The sequence below is a fragment of the Pogona vitticeps genome, chromosome 14 (genome assembly GCF_051106095.1).
Source record: "Pogona vitticeps strain Pit_001003342236 chromosome 14, PviZW2.1, whole genome shotgun sequence".
In the NCBI taxonomy this organism is placed as follows: Eukaryota; Metazoa; Chordata; class Lepidosauria; order Squamata; family Agamidae; genus Pogona; species Pogona vitticeps.
In genome coordinates, this window is record NC_135796.1 from 1,183,350 (window position 1) to 1,195,911 (window position 12,562).

Below are 12,562 nucleotides of genomic sequence, written 5' to 3' on the forward strand. Positions count from 1 at the left end.
CAAAACAGATTAATTTCCCCCTCCAATGAGACAAAGTTTCTAAATGATGACATTTAATCAACATACGTAATTTTCTCCACTGAGTTTTTTAAAATTCTTTTTTGTTTTGGTCTGAGAGTGTAATGAAGCCTCATTCCAAGTGGAAAAGAAGTTATATTATTTGAATGAGTAGGTGCTTTCTTGTCTAGTTTTCAAAATGCAACCTTTTGAAATGTTGCTTTTTGAGGGCATTTTAGACGTGCATATTGACAGAATGTTTTCCAATTTTTTTTGGCCATTGTTGTATAGTTTATCAAAGAGAGAGAGGTGGGAAAAATATCAAACAAGAAATTCAAGGAACTACCTAATAGTAGTGGATCACTTTTTCAACATTATTAATGAGTAATAGAAAAAAGTTATTTCTTTATAAAGTCACTTTCCAGGTTCGATCCGTCTTTTGGTATTCTGCTTCCTCTAACTCCTCAGCCCTCCTGCCCTGCTTCTTGGCTAAGGGAAGCGAAGTCCCTCCTGCTGACTGGGATTTTAAAAAGAAAAGGATTTTGATGCTTTGACGGTAGCAACCTAAGGTGTCTGTGGAGGGCAAGATCCGGCCTGAAGGTCACCAGATCGGTGCCATTGCTGGAGACGTTGCAGGATGTGATTTGGCTTTCGCAGGGCTCAAAGTGATTCTGAATTCCTGAGTTTTTCTTCTTGGCTGTTTGAGCAGGCCGGGCACTTCCTCTTATGGGTCTGAAAAGTCTGAGGCCAGGAAGCTGTTGGACCCAGGAAAGGGGGCTATCCCGAAGGCAAGCTTTTTTTGGTCTTGAAAGAAGGGAGTAACCCTTGTATTCTTCGCATGTGGAAGACTAGCGTATCAGGGAAGGGGCAAAACCTTTGCTCCCTGAGAGGCTAGCCTTCTGTGTGCGGGTATTTTGGTCAAGGTCTGTGTGAGAAGCAGAATGACAGAGAGAGAGAAGCAGAGCAAACTTTATTGTTCTTGTCTTAAAAACAGAAAGAAAGTGAGATTCTGGCTGCAGCTTTCCTTTGTCATGAGATCTGAGGTTCTGCTGGTCTTGGGCGCGCGTCCTGATGTTGGGGGTCCCTTTCCTTTTGTTTCTTCAGGCTTTGGATTTGTCACTTTTGAAAGCGAAGACATTGTGGAGAAAGTCTGCGAGATCCACTTCCACGAAATCAACAACAAAATGGTGAGAGCCGGAGGGCGGGAGGGAGGGGAGCAGATCCGACACATTTTATTTTGGGGTGGATAACCATCAACTCCATGAAATGCATGGAGGACCCTATTCCAGCCACCGGTGGGATAGAAGGAGGGGGAAATTAGGGGAGGCTGACCAGAGAAGGGGATACAATACATTTCCTTGGGTGGCTCTCCTTATTCAATGAGCGTCATCCAGATTCATAGGCTGCCCCCAAAAGCGAAAGATTTCTGCCTGACTTACAAGTGAACTAAGAAGAAATTTCAAACCATGTGACAAATGTACGAGCTTTTATTTGGTGGTTCTGCAGCTGCTTCCCAGTTTTGGAGGCTGTTTCTTGCTTTTTTTGTTGTTTGTTTTTGTTCTGCACAGCTGACCCAGGGATTTGACTCCTTCTGGGGTTATTTGTGTGTGTATCTGCGCAGGTGGAATGCAAAAAAGCTCAGCCAAAGGAAGTCATGTCCCCCACTGGCTCGGCAAGAGGGCGATCCCGGGTGATGCCTTACGGGATGGACGCTTTCATGCTTGGAATCGGCATGTTGGGTAAGGATGGGGACAGAAACACACACACACACACCCAAAAAAACTCCTGCTCTGCTCCGTGATGCCCTTGGGGTTATGGCTAAGGCCAAATGGATGTGTGGGTCGGCTGGACCGCATCGCTGATGTCAGAAATCTCGTGATGCGGAATTCGAAATTCGGTGGCCGGGAATTTGGGTTTGTCGTTCTGCGTCGCCCTCTTCTGGCCGACGGGAGGATGGGAGAGGGTCTTGTCGCTGGAACCGTTCTTCTCTCATTGGTGCCTTTACGGCACGCCCTCCCCTTGGCCTGCACTTTGTTGCATTAAAACTGGATTCGACCGCCACTCTTCACACCGTTTTTGAAAAGGTCGATTCTGCAACCATTCCTGGGCTTCCGCCTTCGAGAGGCAGGCTTAGATTGGGAAATTCGTGCAGAAGCAACAGGGAGACTCCTCTGTGGGACCCTGAGAATCCTTTAAAAAAATTATAAACCTCTGGAATTAACAAAACTGGTTAATACTGGGATGTGGAAAAATCCTGCTGTGCAGCTGTCAGAATGTTCCTGGCCATGTGTAGAACTTGGGAAATAAGGCTGGCAACTCGTCACACCTGCCAAAAAGTGGAAAACCCTCCCCCCCAAAAAATATCAAACTCTAAATGTTGGCTGTTCTTTCCCTTTTCACTTGCTGTGTCCAATCTTGGCCATCAGGGAACATGAGGTCATTCCCCCTGTAATTCCCTATAAATGAGGGAATTAAAAGCCATCCTAAGTGAAACTGAGTCCTTTGTGTGTCTCGCTGTGAAACAATCTTATTTTTTTTCTTTTCTTTTTCCCCCTCCGAAAATAGGTTACCCAGGGTTTCAGGCGGCCACCTATGCCAGCCGAAGCTACACAGGCATCGCGCCCGGCTACACCTACCAGTTTCCCGGTACATTTCGATTTTTTAACTTCCATCTTGAATCTCTTGAGAGGGTTTCCCTCCCACGAGGGAATCCGGTTCTCCTCCTCTCCCTGGTCTCCCTCCCTCCAAAGGGGATTTAAAAATGGGGGAAGCGGAAGAAAAAGCAAAATCTAAATATACATATCTGTGAGCCATGCAGATGCTTTTCTTATCCTGAGAAGAGGGAGAGGCAACCATGTGGCTTTCCTTGCTTAGAATCTTCCTGGAGGTTTGTTAGCCCAAGAAAGACCACCGTGGAGGCATCTCCCTCCCTCTCCCTTCCTCTCTGTCTCTTTTTTTCTTTCTCTCTCTCTCCCCCTCTGCACCTTCCCTTTGCTGTCTTAATTCCCGAAACCCAGCCACCTTATTCTCCTCTCAGAGTTACTGCCTCCTGAAAACAGAATGAAGAGAGTGCATTTTAAAACAAAGGCGAGGAGAACGCGAGCCCCCCCCCCTGGGAAGACCAAATCTGGCTGTTGGGGTTCTCCGAGAAGGCTAAAACGCATCATCGGAATTACAGAAAACAGCAACATTAGGAACAGCATGTGTACTGTGCTGATACTTAACAGACACAGTGGTGCCCCGCATGAAGATGATAATCCATTCCATGAAAATCGCTGTTTAGCAAAATCATCGTCATGCAAAAATCATTTCCCCTTTGGAATGCATTGAGACCCATTTAATGTGTTCCAATGGGGAAAATACCTCGTCGTCCAGCAAAGATCGCCCATAGGAAAGCTGCTTTGCGAACCGCCGATCAGCTGCTTTAAATTGCTGTCTTGCGAAAAACGGGCCCGAGAAAACCCGTTTTGCGAAGATCAAGCCGCCAATCAGCTAGACCAAATCGTCGTCCAGCGAAATTCCCCCATAGGAATCACTGTTTTATGAAGCAAAATGGCAGTCGCAAAACGTTGTTGTCATGCGGACTCATTGTTTTGAGGGGTAATCGTCTTGCAAGGTACCACTGTACTTAGGTTTTGGGTTAAAACTCTTATATGATACCAGTTTTATAATTCTGATTGACTGTGCCTGGTATTTTAATGATGATGACGATGAAGACAATGATGGAAGCTTTTCTCAGCCCTGGCCAGAAGCAGAAGTTGGGGCAGTGGGCAGTTTTAAAGGGTGGCCACCTCCCAGTCCTTGCCACAGTGTGGGGTTTTGGAACTGGGTCTCCTTGGGCTCTGAGGGTTTTCAGCAGGTGCGGCAGCTCTGAGGACACCCCACGTCTTGCTCCTTGGGCGCCGTCGGTGTTTGCTGTGGCTTCCCTCCCCTCCCTCCCCGATCTTTGCCGAATCCTGCCTCTTTGGGGGTGGAACTGACCGCCTGTCCTAAGTTCTCCTTCCTTTCATTTTTAGAATTCCGGGTAGAACGGACCCCCCTCCCGAGTGCCCCTGTTCTCCCCGAGCTCACAGGTCAGTTCCACCAGTTTCTTCCACCTCAAAATATATATAGATATATAAAAATAAAATAAAAAATAAGTCAGAAGGGGGCAAAGGGGCAGCTTTGGGTGACTTGGCTACAATCAGAGTGTGCCTTGCGGTTTTGAGAAAGGGAGGAGTGTGTGCGATTGTGTGTGTATGCAGGGGTTCGGAGCAACTGGCAGCGAAAGCCCTTCCCGCCTTCATCTGAGCTGGTGGCAGGACGAAGGGGAGAAAAGCCCGACGGAGCAGGAACCATCCAATGAAATCCATCCCAAGGGCTAGAGGACAAGCGAACATTCGAGGGTGGTTGGCCGGCCAGCTCAGTGAGTTGGGTGCCTGGCTGTGGAGCCAGGGGCCAGGAGCTTGATTCCCTGCGGTCCCTCCAAGGAGAAGAGCCAGCCTGGGTAGCCCTGGGCTGCACAGTGATCCGAGGGAACCCGCAGGAGAAGGAAAGAGTAAACCCTTTCGACTTTCAGTGCAGAAAACCCTGAAAAGGTTTTTCAGAATCGACTTAATGGCATGTAGTTATTGTTGTGAAATGTAATGATGAAAGGCATCTCACAAAACAATCTGCCGTTTAATTCCTAGCGGCTTTCTGGATCATGCTACGAGGAATTCGATCAGAGATTCCTTAATTAGTAGCCATTCAAATTATGCCCTTCCACTCATGCAGGTATAAGAAGCATTCGCTTGGATTCTGGCCGGCGTTGCAAAATAGAACGGAAAGGGGCTTCAGTCAGAACTTCTTTTGTCCGAGGATTTCAATGAAAGTTGGGGAAAGCTCTCCTCTCTTCTGCATAACATCTTCCCCCTGCTCTGGGATGGCTTCTTGTCCGGTGGTCCCCAACCTTGGGGCCTCCAGATGTTCTTGGACTTCAACCCCCAGAAATCCTGGACAACAGAGGTGGTGGTGAAGGCTTCTGGGAGTGGTAGTCCAAGAACATCTGGAGGCCCAAGGTTATGGTTTCATCATCTCACAACTAGGATTCTGGAAGTCCAAATCATGTGGAGGAGTGAGGATTGAGACCCCCTGCACTTCAAGGACCTTCATTATCAGGCCTAATGCAGCTCCCCAGAACCTCTGGGTGCTTGGAAAAAAATGGGGGGGATCTGCCCCTTCAAAGCTTAGGAATTGGGAAATGTGGTGGTCCTGATCCTTTGGAAGCCACCCGCCTCTGCATTAAAGTGTAACAGCCGGCTTACATGCCACGGTGTGAAGAAGGATCTCCCTTTTGCCCACCCTGCCTCTTCCTGCCACGTCAGGTTGCTCAAGTGACCTCATCGCAGGCACGAGGGAACCACATCCTCTCTTTGCTGCTCTGCACCCGTCCTGGCGCTGTGGTCTCCTTCCTGGCCTGTCCCCCTCCCACCCCCCCCCAGCACATTCCCCCCCTACTCACCCACTCCCAAGCTTAATAGAAGACCGTAAGCTTCTCAAGATGCTCCTGCTTTGTAGCGATTGTCAAGACGCTGGATCTTGTGCCCCTGAGAAAGAGTAAATCCAAATCCAGTCAATGGGCTGTAGAGCCAGGCCGCTTGGCTGCAAAACAAGACACACCACAAGCCCGTTAGGGGCCGCAGATCCTTGTGTATTTCATGCCCCCGCGGTTACTTGTGAATGTGCCAAAGCCTGCACAGGGTGGCGGGGTGCATCGCCCTGAGATGCCCAGCATCTGTGTCCAGTGTGTCTAGAGGCAAGAGACCCAGGGAGGTGTATCATCTTGGAGGTAGCCTGGAGCAGTTCCTCGTCCAGGATCTGAGGCCACCGAGACTTTTCCCTGAGAACAAACCCTTGTAGAACATGACCCCGTGGGCACACCGGGAAAGTGTCAGGAGCCCAAGCAGTGGGCATGAGACACCGCCCACAAAACATGAAATGTGGCTGTCGTTAACAGTTCCTCTGTGCACATGCAGAGGGATGTTTCACTTCTCTTGGACAGCCTTTGAAGGCAGGGCTTTAATCTCTGTAGAAATGTCTACATTCGTAGCTTGCTTTTCTTCGATAAACATCAAAGGGACTAGTGAGAAAATATTTAGAATCGAGAACAGAAACCACAAGAAAAATTAAAGCAGCTTAATGAGGACATGTCTGTTTGCGGGTTGCCTTGGGAAGACACTCTAGAATGTGTAAAATGGTTTCATAAAATCCATTTTAAAAGCAATTTATTATTATTTCTTACACGTAGCTTGCTTTATCTTCAAAAAGAAAGCCAGTTAAGATAATAAAAAATACGTATACAATAGAACCCAAAGTTGGGTATGTTGCTTTAGCAGACTACGATTCCCAGACTTTGCAGTACGATTTGGGTATTTCTACCGGCAGGACGGGTTGCTCTCGCCTCCCTGTCGTCTCCAAGGGGAGCCCGATGCCTTTGGGGACGTAGAAGCCTAGCATGGTTTTAAAACCGCTGGTTGAGCTTTAGCCAACTTTGGAGCCAACTTCCAAACCTATTTTTGGTTGCCGGTGTTTGAACCGTCGGTGCTGGGCGCGCGAGGGGTGCGGCCGTCGGCTGCGTCCGACACCCCCGCCAGCCTGCCTCCTTGGTCGCCCACTGATGCGGGTCTCCTTCCTTCCAGCCATCCCCCTCACGGCATACGGACCGATGGCAGCGGCGGCCGCGGCGGCGGCTGTGGTGCGCGGGACAGGTAACTGCGGTCTATCTCCCGCCTAGCCCCCCCCCAGCAGGTGGCCCGGCTCGCTGAGGGACCGTTTTCTCCCGGGTGAGGGGGTGGGGTGGGGGGCAGAAGCTGCCATGTTGACATCTTGACGGGCCAGTCCTCCTTCCCCCCCTAGGTTCCACCCCGAGTCGCACTGGGGGGTTCCTGGGCACCACCAGCCCGGGCCCGATGGCGGAGCTGTACGGAGCGGCCAATCAGGATTCAGGCGTCAGCAGCTACATCAGCACGGCCAGTCCCGCCCCAAGTACCGGTTTCGGCCACAGCCTAGGGGTGAGTGACGAGGCTGACGTCCGGCCGGTTTCGGCTCGGCTTGGGATGATGCCCAACGGGGCTGCGAGAGCCACCCCTGAACCGTTTGCCTTCTTTGTGAAAGGATCGTCCTGATCATCCGAAACAGCAGGAGCAGTTGTTCCTCTACATCTGGAAGGTTAAATCCATGGGCACTGTGCAAAACGCACTGCCCTCCTCTCCGCTTCGTCACCCTTCTGTACCTCCAGAAGTGGATGAGGAAAGATGGGAGCAACCCATTCACTGCTTCACATTTGTACACAAAAGCAACTGCCATCCTAAGTTGGGGCAGTTTGCACAAAATCAACAAGGTCAGGGAATTCCAACTATGGAAGAGGCTGCATTCTAGTGCCGCATTCTGCGATGTGGTTTTGCATTCATGCGCAGCTCTGAAGCTATGCTGCTTACATGAGTTGGCCATCGGTGTCAGCAAAATTTGGGCCAGTTTCCTGTTTCCACTCTTTTCCTGTCCTTTCCATAGCTCCTGTTTAGGAAGCAGGAGATACGCCTAGTGAATGAATTTTTTTTTCTTTTAAAAGGGACCTTTGATTGCAACAGCATTTACTAATGGTTACCACTGAAGCTGAGGACCAAGAAAGAATGAGGTATGACGGTTAGCATGGAGCAAACTAGTGGAGTTGGGAGGCTGACTGCTGTAATGAGGTGCACATAGGGCGGCCCTTGAAGACCGCTCCTACAAGGACTCCAGCACTATCAACCACCGTGTCCAACAGTCATGGGTGGGGTGATGGGACTTGCACTTAGGCATACCTAGAGGGCACCAGAATGGGTCATCCCTCTGGCTTTTTTTGGATTAAATTCACCTTGCAAGCCCCTGAATGATTTCATTCCATTTGTACGCCACCCTCCTAATGAAGCAGAGGACACCACGGGAGATTGTTGCTGGCCTCTGAGCAGCCAATGGTTTCCTCTCCCCAACTGCAAGTCAAGGGGGATCACATCCTGCCGGGCCTGAGGTCTCCTGCTTACTCCTCCCCATTCCCCTGTAGACTGTGGCTGTTTCCTGCTTTGAATGGCCCGATAGCGCCCTCCACACCTGTGAATCCATGAGCCCTGGTGTGCCACTATCTGGAGTCCTCTCTAAGCGCCAAAGGGAGAAGGTTGGGCAAGGTTGTCACTGGTGCCCTTTTTTCGATGTGTTTGCATCATTCTCCTCTTGTCTTCTCTCCCTTCTTCCCTTCCTGCCTCTCTTCATCTTTCTGTTCATTATGAATCCATCCATCCATCCATCCATCCATCCATCCATCCATCCATCCATCCATCCATCCATCCATCCATCCATCCTTCCTTCCTTCCTTCCTTCCTTCCTTCCTTCCTTCCTTCCTTCCTTCCTTCCTTCCTTCCTTCCTTCCTTCCTTCCTTCCTTCCTTCCTACCTACCTACCTACCTACCTACCTACCTACCTACCTACCTACCTACCTACCTACCTACCTACCTACCTACCTACCTACCTACCTACCTACCTACCTACCTACCTACCTACCTACAGATTCTCCAGCAAGCAAACCAAGGACCGCGAGCTGGAGGATCCGGCCGAACTTGAGGGACAAGCCAAGATTTCACTGTAGTCCATAAAACTGCACCCTGGAGGCGGTTGGCCAGCTCCGCTCTCTCCTGTGACCGGAAAGCACTGGATTTGAACACAGGGGAGACCTTGGTCTCCTCTTATTAACTGCAGGCCGTTTACACTTCTCCCCGAACCCCCTGACCCCCTGATTCTTCTTTTATTTATTTTGTTAGCTGGTTAGTTCTTATTCTTATTTTTTAATCTTTTGGGGGTGGGAGAGGGAGGGAGGGATGGAAGGAGGGGAGGGGCGTGGGGGGGGTGACAGGAGATGATTTCTCTTGTTTTATTCGGTTCTTCCAGAGCGCTGGAAGAACCTTTTAAATGAACGGGGGGGGGGGTCTTTCTTTTCTTCTCTCCTTCTCTCTCTTGCTCGCTTTTTTTTTGGTGGGGAGCGGGCGATTGTGCGTAGGTAGTTTTTAATTGAGGAATATTTTTATTTGGTTATTTGTTTTAGATCTATATAAATATATATATTTTGGGTGTGGGGAAAGGCACGGACGGACTCAAGTCACGAGAAAAACGGCCTCTTTTTTTGGAAGGACCAGTGGAGGCGAGAGGGAGGCTGTTCTGAACGAGAGGGAGGACGGTGCGTTCAGTGGCTGGCCTGTCTTTTTTGCTTTTAGAGAAGCAAAGTGGGTTCCCCCCCACCACCACCTTTTCTGTCGATGTGAGGCTTTTTGTCGAGATGTACGGAATTAGCAGGAGACGAATGCTTGCAGGCATTTCTCCGGAACAAATACAAACTGTATATTTTGCTAAGCGAAAAAGAACATTATTCCTTAGGGCTGATCGCACCCACCCCGCCATGTTTTATTTCTTTTAGATTTTAGGTTACTGTGGGTTTATGATGGTTATTTTGCTTTCCCCCCACTCCTCCCTTTTCCTGTACCATAATGTAAATAGCACAAGGCATCCTTTGGCCTTGCTGGTCTCTATGATGGATCCACTCCGGATTCGTTACTCTTCCTTCCTTCCTTCCTTCCTGGGCTTTGACGCCGTAGACGTGAGCAATACTTTCTGGATGGACCACGAAGAACGTCCTTTCTTTTTTATATCTTTTACTGTACGATTTTAAGACCTCTGAGGAGATGAAAGTGGGGAGCGTGAAGGGGTGGGGAGGGAATGAAGAAGGAATTGAAATGGGGAGGGATGTACGGGGGTGGGGGGAGGCAAAGAGGGCTTTACGGAGGCTCCTTAACCCGCTGGGGGCTGTTTGTTTTTTTGGGGGGGGGCTGAGCAGCTTCTGGCCGGGGCGACAGGCGGCTACGGGCTTCCCTGCTGAGTCTCCACCATTCCTTACCTCTGTGAGTGCTTTGAATGAACGCCAACTCTCCTAATATTTCTCAGTTCCTGCCGAGGAGGGGCCGCCCTCCCACATTTCGGGTGGGTGACGTCTCAGGCGCTGGGCAAGCCAAGCACTGCTGGCCAGGGTGACTTGGGGGGGCAAGGTCCTTAAGGGATGCTGTGAGGGGAGAGGGAAAAAGGCATTCCCCATCAATACCCTTGCTCGGCCGCTGGCTGATAAAGGTTCTCCCCACCCTTAATGATCTCTGGTGTTGACCTACCAGAAAGGAGGAGGCTTTATATGCCAGGGATGGGAGTTCCCCTGGGGTGAGAGGAAGAGCACACGGCACATGCTCAGAGGCACTCTCGGAGCAGCCTAGGAGCAGAGGCGAAACCCTGACCAAGAACGGATGTCCTGATTTCATTCCACTCCTGCCTGCCTCTTCATCTGTTCCGGGTTCTTTCCCTCACTCTCAGAAATGGCCACAGATGGGGCAGGATATATTGGAAGAAGGAGTTGATGCCTTCCTTTCAAGGGAGGGTGACTTGGGAAGAGCAGGGACCTGACCCTCATGGGACACCGTTCAGTAAGAGGTTCTCCTGCAGAAGGTGAACAGGAAGGGTTTAAAAGGCTGCTGACACCCTCCCCCCCCCAAGTCTCTCTCTTGCAATCCAGGCACCAAGGGGGTGTTTTGATCCTTGATGTGAAATACCCCCATCATTCCCTCGCTGTGTGTGCTCAACGATCTGGAGGGCCATTCAGTTCAGTGGGAAAGTCTCGCGCACAAACCCTCTGGAAGCCCTGTCCAGCTGTACAAGCATGGGATAGGAGTGGGTGACGGCACAGGTGCTAGCCAGCCGGTGCCTTCTGCAGCTGGCAGAGCCCTCTGCCGGCACGGCTCTTTTCCAGTTACCATCCCTAGCTGTGAAGCTTGTGCGTGGGGGAATCTTCCTACCAGATCAAGCCCCATTACAGATTAGGGTGCTATTGATATTTTTCTTGGGAACGGAGATGATCTTGGCTCAAGCTTATGAACTGCGGCAGTTTGGCTCTCAGTCCATCCGACCCAAGAGAGCTTCTCTAGACCAGGAGATGAACCTCGGAAGGAATGGCCATGTTCCTTCTCCCAATCTTGTTTTTGTTCATTCAGGAGAAGGAGGGAGTCTTATGCCCAGGAAAAATGGTTCCATTTCATTTTTAGTTCGGAAACAGCAGTTTTAACAACTCTTTCCCCCTCCTGGACCATAAGCTTAGCCCCTAAAAGCCAGGTAGAAAGAAGCAGGAAGAGGACAGAAACTGGATAAAAGAAGCTGGATAGAAAAATGTTTGGTAGAGCTGTCATAGCCTTTGGCTTCTTTTACTTGCTGGCATCTGTGGTCAAGCAGCTTTTGCAGGTTCTTGGGGCAGTCCAAAACCCTCCAAAACCTCTTTGACCAGAGAACTATAATGAGGCAAATCCGAGGAAGATTCTGTGTGTTGTGGTCTCAGGTTGATTCTGACCCATGGCGGCCCTAGTAGGGTTTCTGAGGTATGTCGGATATTGAAGGATTGGTTTTAATAGTGCCACCCACTCTGCTGCACTTCCGTGGTCAAGTGGTGGGATTAGAACCCAGGTCTCTTGAATGTGTCCCGTCCCCCACCCCGCCACCAGCAGATTTCCATTTGCATGTTTAGACTCACACCGCTTGCAGGACTGGACGTAGAGCCAGTCACCCAAGAGGGAGGCCTGCCGGGGCGCAGAAACACACCATTCATCTTCTGCTTTAAAGGCCAAGAGGATGTTGGCCTTTAGAACGTTTCCCGGGTTCCACTAATGAGCAACACATGCAATGGCCCGTGAGTCTTCCTGACATGTTAGTTTTCCACCTGCAGGGATTCGTAATAGTAATTCAGGCTTTTTGAACCTCCAGGTTACTCCCTCTTGCAGGTTAAAGCAGGGCGTACGACGGAGGCAATATTTTACTGATTTGATGCTGCAGGGTGCATACTCAACCCCGTGTATGTCTCTTGAGCAAGGATGGCGGGGACGGCTTCAAATCCCCTTCCATTTGCTCTCTCTCACCTTCTTTTCCACCTTCCCTCCCTCTTGCTGTTCTGCCCTCACATCCCAAGCGGTCAAAGTCCCCACCCGAAGCAGCCTGAAAATATTCGGAGAGTTGCCCGCATGATGGGAAGCCGAGCGAATTAGTACTGGAAAAACACAAAGCAATAATTTTTTTTTACTGAGATGAGTCTGTATGTCTGCTTTTTTAAAAAAGAAGAAGAAGAAATGAAAGCGGAGCCTCATTTAGCGGGTTTATTTTTAAATCTCTAGTCTTCTGCTGTGGGGGGGTGGTGGGAGCTGCCTTTGGCACCGGTACACCCCCTTCGTGGGAACGCGCGCCGAGCAGCCTCTGGGCCCGCCTCTCAACTGAGCCGCACTGCCACGTTCTGGAGTTGGCATTAAACTGGGCTGCGGCCGAAGCAGTCGGCGCTCCGGGCTGGCCGTGCGCGTTTCTTTTTTTCTTTTTTTAAAAGAAAATAAAGCTGTGGTTTTTATTAAGCCAGTTTTATTACATGTCGATGATTGTTCTCTCCATACCTGTAACCCCCTTTTTCCAGATTTTCAGTTTTAAATTCCTAATAAATTATTTGAAAAATGGC

General features: G+C 50.0%; 1 protein-coding gene across 8 annotated transcripts in view; it reads left to right on the forward strand.

Annotated features, from left to right (window-relative positions):
- Positions 1-9,512, forward strand: part of MSI1 (musashi RNA binding protein 1) — a 44,966-nt gene extending 35,454 nt beyond the window's left edge. For 3 of the 8 annotated variants that reach the window (XM_072983683.2, XM_072983684.2, XM_072983690.2), the window contains 8 exons: positions 1,102-1,184; positions 1,619-1,736; positions 2,563-2,643; positions 4,014-4,070; positions 6,657-6,725; positions 6,856-7,028; positions 7,586-7,651; positions 8,557-9,512. In XM_072983683.2, the coding sequence (XP_072839784.2) occupies positions 1,102-1,184; positions 1,619-1,736; positions 2,563-2,643; positions 4,014-4,070; positions 6,657-6,725; positions 6,856-7,028; positions 7,586-7,627 (623 nt within the window). In that variant the 3' untranslated portion in view covers positions 7,628-7,651; positions 8,557-9,512. The remainder of the gene's footprint in view (positions 1-1,101; positions 1,185-1,618; positions 1,737-2,562; positions 2,644-4,013; positions 4,071-6,656; positions 6,726-6,855; positions 7,029-7,585; positions 7,652-8,556) is intronic. The other 5 variants (XM_072983685.2, XM_072983686.2, XM_072983688.2 and 2 more) reach the window with 3 other exon arrangements.
- The last annotated feature ends 3,050 nt before the right edge of the window (positions 9,513-12,562 follow it).